We start from the raw sequence: 20,781 nt of genomic DNA on the forward strand, positions 1-20,781 counted from the left end.
ACTATTTGATACTCTCGATGACAACAATGTCGGGATGATTGCTATCCATTTTTGAAAGGTAAAGAACTTTGTAAAATAATGAACACAACATTTAATTGAAAGTTAAGCTTAATAATGATTGAATGATAATTTACAAGAAATAGAATACACCAGCTGACCTGACCAGCTACTTTTTCGTATTAAAACGTTAGCCCTGTTTGTGGTTGCAATTCGATTGCAGCCAATTGCCAATTGGTTGCAATTGGTTGGGCGTTGAACTTCCGATTTCCATTTTGTGTTTTACTGGGAAGGAAGATGATGTACCCATGGAGGTAGACAAGACTGAGATCCATTATTAAAAGGACTACAGCCTGGACAATGCTTCTTTTTCTAGGGCCTTCCAATCCATGACCATGTAAACGGGACTATTTTGGGGGGACATGGGGGAGGAAAGGGAAAAATTACAACTACTGTGTAGTACTAGTAGTATAGTAGAAATAAATCACAATCTGAATTCTGATAATGTTGACATGTCCTGTGTGTTTTGTGTGAATGTGTTTGTTGTGGCTCTCTTTCACCATCCCATGGTCTTTTATCAAGTATTCATAAATACCTCAGACAGTTTCGCTATTCCTCTATTGGTGGAGAGCGCGTCGCGTGGGGGTGTTTAAACGGTTGATAATGACCAGCTGGAGCTCTGTTTATAACCCGTTGTTTTCGGATACTACGCGCTAGTCTTGGTGCAAGACGTTTCTCGTTACGGGCGATGCGGGCGCTGTTGGTGAGATGGCTGCACTGTATGTGAAAGGAAAACAAGAAACATCTTGCACCAAGAGTCCAAGACTAACTACACGCATAATAAAAATACAACCCATGTACAGAGCTCAAGGACATTGGGAAACGATAAGCTTTAAAGAGTTTCTTACTTTACTACGCCTTTTAGCCCAAAAGGTATTTATGAATGGGAATAAAAGAGTAGTGACTCGTTCTTAAACTGCCGTTAAAAACCTTGAGTATTGACTCGTTCTTGAACTGCCGTTAAAACCTTGCAGTGTTGTGGCCATGCGATAAAGTCCCTCGCCTTTGGCTCGGACCTTTATCACACTGCCACGACCCTGCCGGTTTTAAACGGCCATGAACCTCGTCGCTACCCTTTTATTCTCTTATTAAATAAGATCAACGCTTTAACAGAGAGCCATAATATAACAGCCCAACACGGTGGGCTAGAATTTAGAAATAGATAGAAGAGGACATCCTAACATTTAACAATACATATGATTAAAAACTCTCTTCATTCTGTTAAATCTTTGTTCAACTTGTATTTTCAGTCCACTTTTATTTTAAATCCACCATTTTGATTGAATCCTGTTAAAGGCAGTGGACACTATATTGGTAATTGCTCAAAATAATTATTAGCATAAAACCTTACTTGGTGAAGAGTAATGGGGAGATGTTGATGGTATAAAACATTGTGAGCAACGGCTCCCTCTGAAGTGCCATAGTTTTAGAGAAAGAAGTGACTTTCCACAAATTTGATTTCAAGACCTCAGATTTAGAACTTGAGGTCTCGAAATCAACCATCTAAAACGCATACAACTTCGTGTGACAAAGGTGTTTTTTTCTTTCATTATTATCTCGCAAGTTCAATGACCGGTTGAGCTCAAACTTTCACAGGTTTGTTATTTTATGCATATGTTGAGATACACCAACTGTGAAGGCCAGTCTTTGACAATTACCAATAGTGTCCACTGCCTTTAATGCCTATTAATGGTAACCCTTCATAATCTCGATTATAGCAACTGGTTTACCACGAGACTGGACAAGATCTAGCCCCATAAATTGTCCACTGTTTTCTGTGATCATATTGTTCAATGTACGTGAACTTGTGTGCGATTGTTTTTATTTATAGTTGTATTGTTTAGGTTTCCATTTATATTTTCCTTTTAATAATGGCTGGCTGCTTTTATTTTGAATGTTGTACATTTTCCCTTCTGTGCTGTTAAATTTTTCTGTGATTAATTTCTCTTTTATTTTTGGCCAAAGGAACGATAGTTGCTTAATTATTTTCTTACATTTTACTTTGCCCCAATGTATCGCAAGAAAGTATTTGTGGCTCATTGACAAAAACACAAAACTAAAAGTTTTGTAAATTTATTTCAGAAGTAAACTCACAGCCTAATATCTGCCTGTCTTTGATTCATCTCAGTATTTTTTGCCATGTTTTATTTCACTAATACATTAAAATGTTGAATAATTATATGTTTTTTTACCTGTCTACTTTCTGAGGTGTAGTGTGTAAAATAAAGAACCCAGATTATCACTACACTCACTGTGCTTCATTGCAGAGGATTCAGCGAACGATTTCCATTGTATAGCAGAGCAAATTGCTAGACAAAATATCTTGGTTGCTACTCAAAAAAAAAAAAAAAATTCTACTCAATTAGCATTCTGTGTACAATTTTTTTTAAGTATAAATGTTCTGGGGTCGATTTCACAAATAGTTAGGACTAGTCCAAACTTAGGACTAGGAGATGTTGTAACATTTCCTTCGGCCTCGGGAAATAGGCCGGTCTTCTGGTCACTCACAGGCCCAAGCGGGAATAGACCTACACTAGTTACCGAATTATGCCAGTCAATAATTATGTGTTTTATAACACACCCGGTCTTGAATGTAAAATAAGAACAGAAATCTGGAAAAGAAAGGAAGTTTAGTAGTTGCTGTTCACGGTTCAGGTCAAGAGAGGGCGCTGTAACCAGGCACTATTTTCAAACACATTCGCGCAATCACTAATACTATAATAGTTCATCACACATGACCGTGTTTTAGCCAACCAGGACACAGAACCAGCAAGAGGTGTGTTATAATAAGAACTAGTTCAAAGTAAGGACGAGATAGGACTAGTCCTAACTCTTTGTGAAATCCATCCCTGCGAAAACAAAACTACTGAATGAAATCGTTCCCTGCGCAATATTTCACAATATCTCTGAGCAAAACACTTTTATTTCTTTTACTTTCAATCCATTGTAAATGTAATCTTAATTTGTCGTGCTCCCATCTCCCAGCCACGTATTACGTTGTATCTTTGTTTTTTTTCTAACTCACTTTTCTTTGGCTTCTCTAACAACTTGTGTTTGGTGGTTTTAGTTGTTCATCCTAACCCTGCACTGCATGACCCCAAGAATCTATAAAAAAAAAATCCACAATTTTCCACTCGCTGACCTCTGACCTGTTCAATGACCCGTACTTACAATGGATCGCAGACGAAGGATCAAGTACAAGCTAGCGAGGATCAGCGAGGAAGACGAGGACGCAGAGGAGGAGGCTAATGAGGAGACATCCATGATGAGTGATACATTCGCGGATGAACAAGGTATACTCATTTAAAAAAGGAATCTTTTAAGATAACTTTTTGTGTACAAAAAACATTTGATGGCCTGACGTTTCAACAATAGCAGAGTTTTTCTCGAAGGCTAAATTAACATCACAACTAACAGGAACAGTATTACTTTCTGTGCCCTAAATGCACACTGAAGCCCGGTTCATACTTCCTGCGAATGCGAATGCGATACCAATGTCGACGCCACAAATTCGCAACGTAAAAATTTGCAATGAAGCGCCTTGAGCAACTCACTTGCGAATATCGCTGCGAAAGGAGGGTTGTGACGTCAAATTCACGCCAAATTCGCTTCGCATTCGCATGAAGTATGAACTGGGCTTAACAGAGGGACAGGTCTGTCGCACATGCTAGACCATTCCTTTGGAATCAGTACTCACACTCGGGGGAAAGTAGCACCATGGACACATTTAAAGCCATTGGACCCTTTCGGTTCAGAAAAAAAAAAAAAAGTTCACAGATTTACAAATAACTTACAGGGTTTACAGAAGGCAATGGTGAAAGACTTCTCTTGAAATATTATTCCATGAAATGCTTTACTTTTTGAGAAAACAGCAAAACAATATAAATTCTCGTTAACGAGAATTACAGATTTATTTTAAACACATGTCATGACACGGCGAAACGCGCGGAAACAAGAGTGGGGTTTTCCGTTGTTTTCTCCCGACTCCGATGACCGATTGAGCCTAAATTTTCACAGGTTTGTTATTTGATATAGAAGTTGTGATACATGAAGTGTGGGCCTTGGACAACACTGTTTACAGAAAGGGTCCAATGGCTTTAAAGACAAATTGAAATTTCATTTGTTCCAATTGGCTTTTCAGTAGTTTGTTTCTTTCTTTTGTTTCCCTTTGTTCCCTCGTCCCTCTGTTGCTTTGTTTTTTGTCTTCTTCATTTCAGGTGCGTTGTGCACCTTATTATTATTGTAGGTGGATATTGCGCAATATAAATTTTCTTTTTTAAGTGTAACATAAGCAGTTAAGTGGAAACACATGAAAAGAGAGAGAGAGTAAACAGAATGAAAAAAATAAAATAAATGACCTTGCCCTTTCAAAGATGAAATTCCAGGTCTGACATTCTGATAGAAAGATTGAGGTCAGACCCTAGTTCTAGCTCCATTGTCGGACACACTGGTAGCACGTTTACCATGAAACCAGATAGCTTTCCGAGTTCACGGTTCACACAATTAACAGGAAATGGTATACATGTACATGCTTCCTATTTCTTTACTGCTGTAGGTTTTTACAACACTTAAAAAAATTGTCCTTGAACAATGTATGTGCGGTTGATTTCACAAAACTCTTCCTAACTTGAAATTAATCTTAGGACGAGTTTAGTTCCGTATGCATAGAAGATACAGTAGGACACATTGAACCTACCCTAATTTAGGACAAGTTGTTCATCCTATAGGATTAATCCCTAGTGTTATTCAGGAAATCGGCTGCCCAACTCTCTGATCCAAAAAAATCAACACAAATTAACATGTCCTTGGCTCTGTACTGTTGTTGACCGGCAAATCTCTGATTGTCTTAAACCTCAAGATTCGGATAGCAACATGGCAGACCCTGCACCCGATGAGCTGACAGAAGACACTGGCCATGATGATGACGACTCCCCCCCTTCTGTGCCTGCTAGTAATGGTATCGCACACTCAGAAAGCACTACTGCAAATGAGGTAATTGTTCTCGTAATACGTGTAACTCGTCAAGAATTTATTTTGTTTTGTTCAGAGACCTGTGAAAATTTTAGCTCAATCGGTCTATGAATTTGCGTGATAATATAATGAAAGAAGAAAACACCCTTGTGTCACAAAGTTGTGTGCTTTCTGATGCTTGATTTCGAGACCTCAAATTGTAAACTTGAGGTCTCGAAATCAATTTCGTGGAAAATTACTTCTTTCTCGAAAACTATGGCACTTCAGAGGGAGCCATTTCTCACAATGTTTTTTACTATCAACCTCTACCCATTACCCGTTGCCAAGAAAGGTTTTATGCTGATAATTATTTTGAGTAATTACCAATAGTGTCCACTGCCTTAAAGGTGTAGGTCTCATAATAGACCTTTCCCATGAAACATGTAAATTGCACATAGCGCATGCGCACTAACAGTTTGGTTGGCAAAATGAGGGAACATCGCGCTGTTTTGTACGCGGCTAATGGATGCGTGATGCAGACGCGATTGCGTGTCTACTTAGTGCACAACTCTATGGCGTTTGCCATCAACAGGGTCTGTACGCATGCGTGAATGTGATTAGCATGTTTCATGGGAAGGGTCCATTCAAACATAGTCCTGTCACCTGCCCACATACCTTGCAAAATACTGAATGTTTGTATGAAGCGCAGTGTGCATCACTGAGTGACGGATGTCTTATGAGCGCTATCATAAGAAACCACTGTTATATTATTCTTATTGCATTCCTAGACTGGCTTATCAGTCTCCATCGGTGGTGTCGACGATGATACTACGCCAGGCATTAGAGACGAAGGTATGACAGATATAAGATTAACTCCTTCAACACCGCCTCCTGGCTACAAGGATCCACCGTCCTATAACAGTTGTATGAAGTTATCTGCTGTTGACGTCTCAGTGGAAAAACACAAAGAAGAAAAACACAAAGAGGTAAGTCGAAATAGGAGCTTTCAGGGCCCAATTTGATATAGCTGCTGAAAAGCACTGTCATCGATTTCACCCAAACTATCTCTTACTTAGGATTAACCCTAGGACTTACTAAGAGTTAAGTCCCTCATCCAAAGATGTGAGGACGCATTGAACCCATCCTAAGTTTGGCAGGTTACTGTCCTAGCTCGAGATAGGATTAATCCTAGCGTTTCGTTAAATCGGCTGATGTACAAGTTTGGTAATTGTCAAAGACCAGTATTCTCACTTGGTGTATCCCATCGAATGCATAAAACAACAGATCTGTGAAAATCTTGACTCAATTTTTCATCAAAGTTGCAATTGAATAATGAAAGAAAAAACATCCTTGTGGCACAAATTTGTGTGCTTTCAGATGCCTTATAAAAGGCTTTAGCATTAAGCCTTTGATATTTGAGTGAGAAATTACCTCTTTCTTGAAAATTACATTACTTCAGAGGGAGCCGTTTCTCACAATGTTTTTTACTATCAACAGCTCTCCATTGCTTGTTACCAAGTAAGTTTTTATGCTAAAAATTATTTTGAGTAATTACCAATAGTGTCCACTGCCTTTAAGCACAAAATATCGCTGAGCAAACTTCTGCTGAGTAGGGGCCAATTTCATAGCATTACTTGACGGTGAACAAATTTTTGTGCTAACTATAGCAGAAAAATTTGCTTAAGCGAAGTGTATTTGTGTAGCCAGGGATAACGCAGAGTTTAACAATACAACCCTGGAAGAGGCCTGGCAAGGGAATGTGACAAATACCAAGTAGTAGACTACAAGGGAAGCTGACTGGGTACATCTTATGAAGTTTTGAGGTGACTAAAGAAAAATTAACTAGAAAGGACTTTGGTCAATCTAAGGCTGGTTAGCACAGTTGGTGAACATTATTTGGGTGAACAAAAATTAACTACATGTAGCACAAGATCATACATGTAACTTGCGACTTCCATATTAACAAAACGGTGCTCTACCAACTGTGCTATCTAGCCCTAGATAGTTAATCTAGCCTAGCGCGTTAATCCAGGTTGCAGGTTCAAATCCCATTCAAAGCAATTCTTCTTTGTTCCCCCCAAAAATTGAATTAATTTTGGTTCAATACACTTTACTCTGTTTCAGGATGATGCTGAGAATTTAGAATGGGATCAAGATGAATCAGTGGAGACTCATGTCGTGGTTAATCCCTTGGATACGGAGCTAGAGGATCAAGCGTCGAGATCAGTGAGGCGTCGTACAGACAGAGCAGATGAAGAGATTGAGATGTCCGAGATGGCAGGTTAGTAATCCAAGGTTGAAGGTCAATAGACCTTTATCACGCTGTCACCATCTTGGTCATGTTCCCTGTTTCCAATAACAGTAATGAATGCTAAAGTTCATTGTGCATGGCACCAGACTATTTTTTCGTCCATCCTCAGTTTGATTACAATGAGTTGGAATGGAATAAAATCAAGATGTCTATTAAGCAGTAAGGGTACTTTGTGCCACCCTGTTCTGTGGATAGCTGGCTGGTAACTTGTTTTTGGTAAGCCAGATTTTTCTGTGCTTAGGGTAGTCTGTAAACATGTGTTGGGTGTAGCCTTATTGATGTGACTATAATTTATATAGCTTGACTTGGTGTAGCACTTAAAATTGTGTTTTGGGACAACGGTAGCTCCATGAAATTTATGTTGTGTGAGGTCAGTCCATTTGCAGCTAGTGTCGATGTCTGTTAAGTCGGGTGCCATGTGTCTGGTATTTTGCTCCTGAGGATCATTTAAAAATTTTGTGTAAAGGAAAAAGGTCTCATACTTCGAAAATGTAGCTCCGCATACCTTGCAGGGAAATAAGAGACGCCCATCAGGTGTGATAATATAAGTTATCACACAAGCGCGAGTGGAATACGGAAAAATATAGCGCGTCTGCGTCCCATATCCAATGAGGCCGAAGGCTGAGTTGGATATGGGACTCAGAGGCACTATATTTTCCGTATTTACACGAGCGCGCGTGTGATAACGTATTTATCTTCAAGCAAACTTGGCGCGTGACATAGAACACACAAGACGCATGGTAGTGATATTAGCCGTGCAATATAGGTTTTTATCACCACTCCATTCTGCCAATCTGATTGGAGGATGAGTGCGTACTTGAAGATAAAGCGATATATAAGAACTATGTATTATTATTGTATCTAAACTGTTGTCTTCTCTGTTTCAAGGTAAATCACCTAGCTCATCAGAAATTATGGAGACCAGTTTAATCGTTCCCAGCCAAACCGACTTCAGAGATCAGCGTATGTATACATAAATGTAGTAACCCCTTGCCTTGCCTTAGTTTTGTAAAATATTTTTTTGGCTACACTTAATTGATTTGGGCTGTCGACCCAAATCAACTGCCACCAGGGCCCAATTTCATAGAGCTGCTAAGCACTAAAATTTGCTTAGCATGAAATTTTCTTCCTTGATAAAAACAGTATTACCAACAAAATTTCCATTGGATGGATATTGCCTGTTACTGGTATTCAGCTGTTGTTGGCTTATCCTGAAAACCACATGGAAATTTGGTTGGAAAACCTGTTTTTATGAAGGCAACAATTTCATGCTTAGCAAATTTTTGTGCTTAGCAGCTGTATGAAATTGAGCCCAGTGGTACGTTGCCACCTACTACACCATGGGCTGAAACAGAGTTACCCCCTTCCCAGTCCGTAAGGATGTAGGCATGTGTATAATCCACTTGGAGCCAGGGGCCAATTTCATAGAGCTGCTTAAGCAAAAAATCGCTTAAGCACGAAAATAGCTTGCTTGTTTTACACATGTTACTGGCCAAAATTTGCTGCCATATACATTGCTTATGACTAGTAATAAGCTGTTGTTTACTTTGCATTACAATTGAGTGGAGTCTTGGCCGACAATCTGATTTTACTAAGCAATTAATTTTTTGCTTAAGCAAAATTTTTTGCTTAAGCAGCTCTATGAAATTGGGCCCTGGCTGGTAGAGCAGAATGCACTAACTTAGTTTCCCTATCACAGTTACAAAGGTACTTAGCTCTTCCTACGAGGATCTATCAGCCAAGGCAACTTTCATCATGTGTGACTTATTGACCCATTTCACCTTACCAGAATTTTGGTTGTACCATTTTGCACAGTCGGTTTCCCTTTTTTGTTGCAGTGCACATTTTAGGCAGCGTGGATGCATTTATTCGTTCACTGCATCAGTATTTTACTCCCAAAACAACAGGGCCCAATTGAATAAAGCCTGTTAGCACAAAAATTTGCTTAGCATGAAATTTCTTCCTTAGTAAAAACAGGATTACCAACCAAATTTCCACGTGATTTTCAGGATAGGCAAACAACAGCTGAATGCCAGTAACAAGCAATATGCAACAAATTAAAATTTAGTCGGTAGTCTTGTTTTTATCAAGGAAGAAATTTCATGCTAAGCAAATTTGTGTGCTTACAGGCTTTATAAAATTGGGCCCTGCTCGTTAAGCCGAGAACACTCGACCTGATGAATTATAAGACTAAGTGATTACCAAACGTTCACCTTCCTCTTTAATAACACCCTACCTCTACTTTGCCTTATCCTCCAGGCTATGAGATGCCCAATCAGCCGAACTGGGAGCTGCCCGAGATGGAGAGTCAGGAACAGACTCAGTCTTCGTGGGTTGATATCGTCCATAAGAGGGTGACTGAGATCAGCTCCAGACATCTTCTCATCATTCTATTCAGCATTCTCATCGCTATCTTTGCTGTATTAATCATCGTCTTGCTGCCGTTGTCATTCTCCTATCTGGAATACTATGAGGTTGGTTTTTCTCTTGATTGTTATATTTTATTTCTGAAACCTTTGTCTGTATTAATTTTGGAGACCATTTACAATGAACGAGCAAAACTGATTTGAAAAAGGCCTATTTATAAATAACCTATTTATAAATGGTTATCTTTTTAGACCAGTGTCTGCACTTTGTCATTTGTGTAATCCTTATTTTGCATTGAAATAAGGGAACGTATACCTTTGGTTTCTAGGAACTGTTTGATTGTTTTAATTACTATACACTCAATATGCTTTTTATCATTGTGCTTCCTAATAGGTGATCTTGTGTGTATATATATATATAGGTCGCCAGAGACCAATACTGTAGTTAACCTGTCTGACATGGTCCTTACTGACCCACAGGTTAAACTCCTCTCAAGGGGTCTTAAGTTTTGCCCCACACCCAGAGAACCTAACCAACTTCTTTTCCAACAGGACATGGCACAATTCAATCGTAGGTTACGCCTACGTGAATACTTTCATGTAGAGCCCTCCATGAATGACGAGTCATCTGTTGAGACCCAACCCATTCCCCGCAACCGCTTCAAGGAAAAGAGTACTTGGGTACCCCCTAAGAACCGAGATGTGTCTCTAGAGACATACATCAATTCGGTTAACTCCGAGGTTCTTAAGGCCCCCAGTACCCCTACTCCCAATTCATTATATATATATATATATTATATATATTTATTGGTTTATTTCATAAAAACATTACAAAGAAATGAACAGTATGACAACCGATATGCACTAGAACATGTACAGTATAAAAATTTCCTTAAAAAGAGCTAAAGGTTAAACAGTTAAAACTCACAATAGATAATGAGCAAGTATTACAAACAATCAAAACAACAAACAATCAACCAGCACTTAACCAAAAAGAATGAGACTTACAAAAATAGACGTATTACTTGTAAATTATTTGATATAATATTTTATTTTGTTCTTTAAGCTGGAGAGGAGAGTCTCTAGACAGGAACTTTGTTTCTTTTAGCCAATCCTTCGGCTCCAACTATTTCTGTTTCCTTCCTGTATTTAAATTGCTTGCGATGTATCTTTTATTGTTTTTATGTGCATTTTTTGTGAACATTATATTATCCGCCAAAGAAACATACATTATTTATAAATGTAAACTTTGATTAATGATAGTTGAATTTTGTTTTTCCCTTTATTGTGTCTTATTTTGATTAATTGTTTTGCGTAGCTGGATGACTGGTCCAGGTTTTGGTTTTGTATTTTGGTGGGGGTAGTTTTGAAGACTTTTTAAATATATATAAATGTCAAAGTCTTATATAGCGCACATATCTACCAACAAGGTTCTCAAGGCGCTAAGTATATACAAACTTTCAGAAAGAGAGGTTATTGCAGTGATGAATTCTGAGACCCAATTATTTAGCACCTTATAAGGGTTTAAAGGTGCTACTTTCAGATGCTTGATTTCGAGACCTCAAATTCTATACTTCTTTCTCGAAAACCACGTCACTTCGGAGGGAGCTGTTTCTCACAATGTTGTATACTATCAACCTCTTCCCATTACTTGTGACCAAGTAAGGTTTTATGCTAACAGTTATTTTGAGTAACTACCAATAGCGTCCACTGCCTTTAATATACCATTTAGGTAACCATGTAGGTTATGTGCAAATCTGTCAACAGTTATTTGTTGTACTTTCGCCAATGTTGTGCTCACCATTTAAGTAATACTGTGCACTTTTGAAGACTCATTTGTTTGAATATATCTTTTGTAACAATTGCTTTAAGTCAATTGTTTTTTCGCATTGTTTTATGTTTTGTGTTGCGCAGTAGAGGTACCTGCATTATGCGGCATATAAAAGTATTGTATTGTTATTATCATCATTATTATATAGTTTTACTTTATTATGTCAATTATTATTATGACTCTAGCTCGGTCTGAGGGAGCAAAGATCAACAGGCAGGATCTTTTTCAGTGAGTCTGCGTTTGAGTCAGGAAGGCACGCCCTTGGACCGGATTATACCTTCAAGAAGTATCCATCGTGGGCTACAAACATCCTTCTTGAGAACGTTGCCGTCACTACAACGTCTGGATTGGCCATCAGTTTCTCATGCAGTTTCCAGTACTTTATAAGGTAGGCGATTATTTTGACTTTTCGTTTTCCTGTTTTTTTATTTTCCTGGTTACCTGTTCATGTTTGTTGTGTTGGCATTTAGCCTTCAAGAAAGACTCTGCTCAGGGCCAAGCGTCAGGCCAGTAAGTAATTTGTTTATTTGTACCGTAGTGTCATTTTGGTTGGTAAGCAGTTTGCAACAGCTAAATCTATTTTCTTATCTTTCTTTTTCATACTATGATAACATGAATTAACATTAACAATTTGTGTTCATCGAAAATGCTTTATCTACAGTCATATCGAAGCACTTATTGTGATTATTTTTTAGTTTAAGACATTTTTTATGGCTTTAATTGTGGATTGTTCTGACCTTTTCTAGTTAAAGGAACACGTTGCCTTGGATCGATAGAGTTGGTCTTTGAAAAGCGTTTGTAACCGTTTTTTTATAAAATGCATATGGGTAGAAAGATGTTGTAAAAGTAGAACACAATGATCCACACAAACATGCCTCGAAATTGCGTGGTTTTCCTTTTACCTCGTCGGCTAACACGTCGGCCATTTATGGGGGTCAACATTTTGACTCCCATAAATGGCCGACCATGTTAGTTCACACAGTAGAAGGAAAACCACGCAATTTCGAGGCAAACTTGTGTGAATCATTGTATTCTACTTTTAAAACATCTTTCCAACCATATGCATTTTATAAAAAACGGTTACAAACGCTTTTGTTTTGACCAACTCGTCTGATCCAAGGCAACGTGTTCCTTTAAGAGCACCAGGGGTGGATTTCACAAAGAGTTAGGACTAGTCTTATCTCGAGTTAGGACCAGTTACTCGTCCTAACTTAGGACTATCCATGCAATTTGTTTATCTCCTAGGACTAGTCTTATGTTAAGACTAGTCTTAACTCTTTGTGAAATCGACCCCAGGGGCTTTTCTCAAACCTCGGCTTAGGCTTTGGCTCAGGCTCCGCGTGCTGGTACAGTCAGTAATACGCGCTGAAAATGCAGGTTAAAGGCTGAACTGCGTACACAGCGCGCGGAGCCTAATGCCGGAGCCCAAGCCGTGGTTTGAGAAAGGCCCCAGGCTCTGATGTTCTGATCAGCAGGGTGTGGGTTTGATTCCTGTTGGTGGCACTTGTGTTTTTGAGCAAGAAACAGATGAGACGGTAAGCTGTGGGTCCTACCGGACCGGTAGATGCATATTGAAGGAACATGTTGCCTTGGATCGGTCGAGTTGGTCTTTGAAAAGCGTTTGTAACCGTTTGTTATAAAATGCATATGATTAGAAAGATATTTTAAAAGTAGAATATAATGATCCCACAAGTATCTTTCGAAATTGCTTGGTTCTCCTTTTACGGGAGTCAAATTTTTGACTCCCATAAATGGCCATCTGGTTAGTTTGCAAAGTAAAAGGAAAACCACGTAAAAAAGTGTGTGGATCATTGTATTCTACTTTTAAAACGTCTTTACAACCATATGCATTTTATAACAAACGGTTACAAACGGCATTTTATAGACCAACTCGTCCGATCCAAGGCAACGTGTCCCTTTAACAAAATGGCATATCTTTCCGTTTCTACAACACAGGGAGGATGAGCTGGGTTTATTGGAGCAACGATTTGACTTAGGTTATCACGACGTTATCGAGTTTGTTGCTCAGGCAGCCATTAAGAATATTGCTGCATCCACCGGCTTGGACATGTATCTAGAAAGAAGAAGGGATGTCGAGGTTTCCTTTCACGAGACACTCAGAACAAAGCTAGGAGGTAAGAATAAATGCGAGGTCTAAAAAGATGTTGAAAGACAATAATAACTAGACATGTGTTTGTATAAACGTAACAAACACTGTGGGTTCTCAGCTGTTGGAACAAAAATAAAAAAAGATCAGTCATTATACTCAATAATTTTGTTAAGTTATATTCAATAATTTTGTTAAGTTTAAAAGTCGTAACACCTAAACGAACTATTTTAATTTGCGTTTTGGACCATAGTCACTTGTCCTAAATATAAGGATTCCCCAACAAAAGGACCTGGGGTTGATTTCACAAAGGTAGTCCTAACTTAGGACTAGTCCTAGGCAATGCTAAGAGATAGGACTGGTCCTATGTTAGGATGAGTTACTGGTACTAACTTAGGACTGGTCCTATCTCTTAGCATTGCCTAGGAATTGTCCTAAGTTAGGACTAACTTTGTGAAATCCACCCCTGTACTTATTGGTGCTTGCCTCCATTCCCCTTATACATGTTATAGGTAATCCTTTTTACATACTCCCCAGGGAACTGAGATGTTTAAAGGAATGAAGAAAATGGCCCAGTGACCAGGGGTTATAATGTTGGAAGCTCTTTGAGACGGCACTGTATACAAAACACTTGTGATTTTTATTATTATGATTAATTTGTATACCTATATTTATTGTTAACCAGTGAAATGGAAATGGAAAAAGAATATACACACAATGTATCTGATTTGAACAAAATCAAAATGAATCCTGAAGATTTTGGGGGAAAAAATCGCTTCTTTATGAAAGGATTTCAGTTTGGTTCAAAACCTGTAATCTCACGATAATTCATCTGAACTAAACATTTTGTTTTTCTTTCTCACTAGGTAATTGCTGTTCTAACAAAGAGAAATGCTTACTGGACAATACATGTCATCTCTGTAGTAACTCCACTGTCAGTTGCAACCAGGGTTATCATGTAGATATTCCGTATTTTCAACTTCTTACCATCAATCTACCCGACGTCATCGTCAATAATAATCTTGAAGTGCAACTGATGAGCGAACAGGCTGAGATGGAAAGGTACATCCAAGCTGAACTGCTGACCAGGAAAGATATTGAGAAAGCAACGGCCTTAATTTCAAACAAAGGTAAGGAGTAAAACAGGGAAGTTATTAGTTAACATTGAGGCCTACTTTCATATTTATTGTTCATTGGTGGCTCAACTCAATCACAGACCTCAAGGGTCATAAACCTCAAGGGTCGACTTACATTTTTTTTTCATTTTTAGTTGGTATGACACTGCTCTAGAATTGCAAAGGTCCTGGGTTCGAATCCCACCCAAGTAAAAGGCCTGGCACTGTTTTCACAGAGCTTGGGAAAGTACTGAGTATACAGTGCTAACATACATTAGTGTATATATATGAAAAAAATGAACATTCGTTATAAATAAGGGAATCAATGTGTGGTGAAGAGGTTTTCAACTAGTGGTTTAATCCCAATGAGGCCTGGTTCTTGATAATTTTATCGAGACATCTTTATAAAGGTTAAGATATTTTATATTTTTTATAATCAGCTGTGGAGGTCCTGACTAATGGTTCAGCTGCGGCTGACTTAATCCTGTCGATGGGCGAGGCAGAAGCACGTGCCAAGATGGAAGCAGCAAACAGCCGAGGTCTGGCTCTGATGTATGAGAGAATGGGTGTGGTTACCGACCAACACAAAGCATCGTTACATTGGCTAAGAATGTTAGGACAGCATGAGATGCTGGTCATGGGTGTAAGCTTCGAAGAGTACTTGCAGCTCATGAAAAATTACACCATCACATAGGATAGACATCAGAGGTGATGGGTGTAATTGGGTACAGGTGTGTTGGATTGCCTTGGAGTTGATGGGTGTAAATGGGTACAGGTGTATAGGTTTGGCTCAGAGGGGATGGGTGTAATGGGTACAGGTGTGTTGGATTGCCTTGGAGTTGATGGGTGTAAATGGGTACAGGTGTGTTGGATTGCCTTGGAGTTGATGGGTGTAAATGGGTACAGGTGTGTTGGATTGCCTTGGAGTTGATGGGTGTAAATGGGTACAGGTGTGTTGGATTGCCTTGGAGTTGATGGGTGTAAATGGGTACAGGTGTGTTGGATTGCCTTGGAGTTGATGGGTGTAAATGGGTACAGGTGTATAAGATGGGCGGCTCAGAGGGAGATGGGTGTTATGGGTACAGGTGCATAGGATGACCTCAGTAGTGACTGGGTTTAATGGGTACAGGTGAGTAGGTATAACAAAAGAGGACAATAGGAGGTCCACGGTTGCAGGCGTAATACAAGCGTGCGTGTATTGGATGGCCTTTGAGGGGAATAAAATTCATTGCAAGAAAATTTTTTAGTATCACTGTAGTGATTTGTATTGCGACATCACACTCTACTAAGCAACTACGGTTGATTTACAGTTACGATCAATCTTAGATCTTTGTGAGAAATGTGTATTGACCCCTTGCACGCGCGTCACACGCGGCCACTGATGCCACGCTCACCATGTTGTTGGTCAATAGGCTTACGTGTAAACGCCGCGTCACCTAAAATTGCGCACTTCAATGAATAACACACGCTGACATTGACCACCAAAATGGCGCATCCAAGATTATTCTGATGATGATCTCGGGTGAAATGGGTCAATAGAATGGGCTAAGAGGTGACGTGACTAACTTGCAATTAATATTATTATTTTTTTTTATACCCATACACTGATGTGTGTTAGCACTGCATACTCAGTACTTTCCAGAGTCCCGTGAAAAAAATATCACAGGCATGTTACTCGGCTGGGATTCGAACCCACGACCCTTGCAATTCTAGAGCAGTGTCTTACCAACTAGACTACCGAGGTGGCCCGGCAGCTAGATTGCAATTAATAATCGCAACTTTGACACTAGGCGGCCAGGCTTAATGCAAAGTTCGTGTGGGTTTGAATCCCACCAAAGTAATTTCCCCCAAAAAAGTAGTTACATTCTTTATCCAAATGCAAAAATAACTGATCTATAAACTCCATTGTCCAGAGTTGAAGAATTCGTGTGGAAGTTGTACAGTGTATATAGAGCAGTGCAATTTATGTATATAAATGTAAATAGTATTTACTTCAGCATGCACCATCATGTTTGGTACATTGGTTGCATTTCACAAAACCTTATCCATGTCCAGCTAATTGAGTTTGTTTTTAAGGTGGAAATGTACAAATCACAAGTGGAGACATCGGCTAGGTTTGCAATATTTCCCTGCCGTTCTAAATTACTTTAAAAAATAAAAATAAGTGACAAGTTGTTTTTATTATTGTGACACTGTAATATTTATTTCAAAACTTGTTGTAAATTTGTACAAAACATAAAACAAAGTACTTGTAAGATTTCTAGAAGTATGTTAAAATGGAGTTACCAAAATAGGAAATAATGAGAAAAACATTAAATGTGTTAAATTTTGAGAAAGGGATTGGTATGTGAAAAGATAACATAATTGACTTTCACATTGAGGTTTAGACCATGTAACCTTTGACATCGCACTTCCAACTCAGACAAGCAGATACATGTACTTGGTTTCAATCCAAAACTCATCTCAAAACATATCTATTTCAGGAACCATAGCTTTTGAACTTTGGCTGTCTGTGTATATGTAGCAGAGTCCCTTTTTTTTGCGCCAGGAGTGTAATCATCGACAGACTTGGCACACTAGAAGTGTTCATTATTATTATTACTATTTACAAAAGGGCCACAAACCATGGACTTTCTGCTGGCAAGATTTGTATTGCGATTGCAGTGTCTGATTTGTATCAACTTTTGTATATGAAGAAAAGGGCACACCTCAAAACCTGTTCAGCTGCTCAGGCATGATATTTGGCCACTGGAAAAAAAGTAGGAACATTTTATCAAGGGCTGACCTACATGTTCACATGGTGTTGGCTTTAAAGACATTGGACACTATTGGTAATTGTCAAAGACTAGTCTTCTCACTTGATGTATCTCAACATCGACATAAAATAACAAACCTGTGAAAATTTGAGCTTGATTGGTCGTCGGAGTTGCGAGATAACTATGAAAGGAAAAAACACCCTTGTCACACGAAGTTGTGTGCTTTCAGATGCTTGATTTCAAGACCTCAAATTCTAAACTTGAGGTCTTGAAATCAAATTCGTGGAAAATTACTTCTTTCTTGAAAACTACGTCACTTCAGAGGGAGCCGTTTCTCACAATGTTTTATACTTATTAGCATAAAGCCTTACTTGGTATTGAGTATTACACAAATTTGGTTTCGAGACCTCCGAATTAGATTTTGAGGTATTGAAATCAAGCATCTGAAAGCACACAACTACATGTGACAAAGGTGATTTAACTTTTACAAATCTTCAGATTTTAAATCGGACTTAACTGGGAAGAATATCATGTCTCGTTTTATAACTCTTGAATTTATGTTGGAATTATTACACAAAAATGTGAACTTTCCCATATGACTAGTGTAGTACCTTGCCTGCCAGAAAGGCTCTGGAATGTACAAGGTCACTCTTGTTTCATTAACAGGTTTTTATAAAGGTTACATGGTCTATATGTTTAGCTAGATGATTAATATACATATATTTTATATCTAATTCTGCTATACTTTTTTACTTTTGTAAACCCATATTAAACCATGATATGATACCAAGTTATTAAAATTGTTCATGACTTCATAATACTTAGTGGTATTTGTTTGTTAAGTTTAATTTTCTTTTAAAAGATGTGCTCAACCTGGTAAGATTGAAGGTATAAATGTTCATATAACTTGGGTAGAATTAAGTAATGAGGGGAAAACATCCCTTGAAATAATATTGCCCGGAATCCTATATACATGTATTCTGACAAACAAGTATACCAATTGCTCTTGCAAGTCTGAAAAAACGACCATAATGGTTTTTGTTTCCTCACTATTTTCTCATGACTCGTGACTGGTTGAGCTTTAACTGTCTTGAATGTTTTTATGTCACGCAGACAGTGGTCTTTTACAATTACCAATGTTGTCTGCATTTTTTAAAAACATGTTTAACAGGTAATCGTGTTGTAACAGGCCTTTTCAAATCAGCTTTACTCGTTTGTTGTAAATGGTCTGAAAAATTTGTACTGATAGAATAAATTCCAGATTAAAAAAATATAACATACAAAACTCTGCCATTAAAAACTGTACATAAGACTCTGGGGTTTATTGTAACTATTGAAATCATTTTCAGAAGAACACCAATCATTTGATGAAGAATGGAACACGTTGCCTTGGATCGGTCGAGTTTGTCTTCAAAGAGTGTTTGAAATTGTTTGTTATAAAATGCATATGGTTAGAAAGATGTTTTAAAAGTAGAATACAATGATCCACACACATTTGCCTCGAAATTGCGTGGTGTTCCTTTTACTTTGCGAATTAACACGGTCGGCCATTTATGGGAGTCAAAATTTTGACTCTCATAAATGGCCGACCGTGTTTGTCAACGAGGTAAAAGGAAAACCACGCAATTTCGAGTGATACTCGTGTGGATCATTATATTCTACTTTTAAAATATCTTTCTAATCATATGCATTTTATAACAAACTGTTACTCGACCGATCCAAGGCAACGGGTTCCTTTAAAGGGGTTAGTATTGCTGTGAAGGGAAATATATACAAAACATATTACAGTACACAACTTCAACATATAAATTTACGGTAACTATTCCTGAAAATCTTGACAATTTACTTAAACCATGATTTCACTCGGTAACAAATTTTTACTGAAAAGAGTAGAAAAATAATACAAAATTACCAATATATTAATATACAATAGAAATAATATTCTAAGGCATTACAACAAAGACGCTGAGGATTCAAGTCATGAAAAGACACGACATTATTTTCTTATTATTCTTTTTATTTTCGGCACCCCCGAACAAAGATATTGACAAAATAGGGACCCCGCCAATATAGGGCTAGATAGCTCAGTTGGCAGAGCGCCGGCACGTTAATCCGGAGGTCGTTGGTTCGAATCCCACTCTAGTCAATTCTTTGTTGCAACCTCAAAGACATTATTTTCTCAAACACATTTAAAAAAAAAAAACCTGACGCCCCACTATTTTGTTTCCCAACCTTCAAATCCTTGTTTTTTTTCCTGCCTGCCAGTGGGAATTCTCAATACCGCCAAAAGTTTGCCACAAGAGGCGACTTTTAAAGAAAGCAAGTCAAGCAAGTAGGGTGTCGTGGCCGAGTGGTTAAGAGCATTGAATTCAAGTTCTGATGGTTAAGTCATCAGCACTTGTGTCCTTGAGCAAGATCCTTTACTATAATTGCTTCTCTTCACCTGGGGTATATGGGTATCTGAGATGGTAGAGGTTGATATTGTGTATGAAAAAGTCTTTGGGGCCCATAACAGGTTGTACATGTACATGTACATGTACACGCCCAAGGGAGCTGAGAAAGGTTAAAGGTACATGTACATGTATACTCCCAATGACCAGGGCACTAATGTAACAGGTCACAGATGACAGGTCACAGATGCCATGTTGTGGTACAGGTATTTGAAGAGTTACATCATTGCTCGATACGGTCTATATTGTCCACCTATTCTCAAAATGGTTTCTTTCTCAAAATGGCTACTAGGCTGGTAAGCACTGCCATGCAAACAGGCACAGTCAATCAGAACACAATTTAGTACTTGCAAACTAAGGAGCCCATGATGAGGTCGTCATGGTATTCCTATAAAATAAAGGCAACCTAAGGGGTAGTGTACGAGGTCTTAGCAGGCGCATCCACACCAGCGTAGACAGGGTTTTTAGCGAGGCCAATGGTACGAACACCCATGTAAGCCAAAAAACCCTCAGTTGTAAGTCCTTGTTCGTCTATGATCTGCACGTAGGTCTGAGCTTCTGTCTCATACTGATTGAAGATTGCTTTAGCCTCGGCATCCGCTCTGCAAGGCAAACAAGAGGGCCATTGGAAAATATTAACATGGGTATCGTGGCTGATCTGATAAGAGCACCAATTCTGGTGTTTGTGTTCAGCATAGTCTTGGTTTGAGTCCCGGTTGTGTCACTTGTGTCCCTGAGCAAGACACATGTGTTAAATATAATTGCTTCTCTCCACCCAGGGGTAAATGGCTACCTGTGAGGTCAGAGATGGTTCTTGTGATTGATTCAGCTTAGTAGC

The 20,781-nt window shown here is 38.6% G+C and overlaps 2 protein-coding genes across 3 annotated transcripts in view; one reads left to right on the forward strand and one right to left on the reverse strand.

Moving 5' to 3' along the window:
• Nucleotides 1-18,876, forward strand: LOC139939536 (uncharacterized). 2 transcript variants are annotated; one of them, XM_071935533.1, is made up of 11 exons: nt 1-58; nt 3,125-3,350; nt 4,916-5,049; nt 5,796-5,993; nt 7,132-7,288; nt 8,207-8,281; nt 9,578-9,792; nt 11,701-11,903; nt 13,472-13,650; nt 14,489-14,752; nt 15,178-18,876. In XM_071935533.1, exons 2-11 carry the CDS (start codon nt 3,230-3,232, stop codon nt 15,429-15,431), a joined length of 1,800 nt encoding a protein of 599 aa, XP_071791634.1. In that variant the 5' UTR covers nt 1-58; nt 3,125-3,229; the 3' UTR covers nt 15,432-18,876. The 2 variants fall into 2 exon arrangements, with proteins under 2 accessions (XP_071791634.1, XP_071791635.1); XM_071935534.1 differs by having other exon boundaries at nt 14-58; nt 3,241-3,350.
• The window catches only part of LOC139939537 (uncharacterized), a 10,481-nt gene continuing 8,491 nt past the window's right edge, over nt 18,792-20,781 (reverse strand). The window contains exon 7 of the mRNA XM_071935535.1: nt 18,792-20,545. Coding sequence (XP_071791636.1) covers nt 20,350-20,545 — 196 coding nt within the window. The 3' untranslated portion in view covers nt 18,792-20,349. The remainder of the gene's footprint in view (nt 20,546-20,781) is intronic.

This window comes from Asterias amurensis, chromosome 7 (genome assembly GCF_032118995.1).
Source record: "Asterias amurensis chromosome 7, ASM3211899v1".
Lineage (NCBI taxonomy): Eukaryota > Metazoa > Echinodermata > Asteroidea > Forcipulatida > Asteriidae > Asterias > Asterias amurensis.

Coding starts and splice junctions, on each gene's coding strand:
- LOC139939536 (XM_071935533.1), top strand. CDS start 3,230: ATGGATCGCAGACGAAGGATCAAGTACAAGCTAGCGAGGATCAGCGAG. Junction 5,994..7,131: donor AAGAAGAAAAACACAAAGAG/GTAAGTCGAAAT, acceptor ACTCTGTTTCAG/GATGATGCTGAGAATTTAGA. Junction 8,282..9,577: donor AACCGACTTCAGAGATCAGC/GTATGTATACAT, acceptor CTTATCCTCCAG/GCTATGAGATGCCCAATCAG.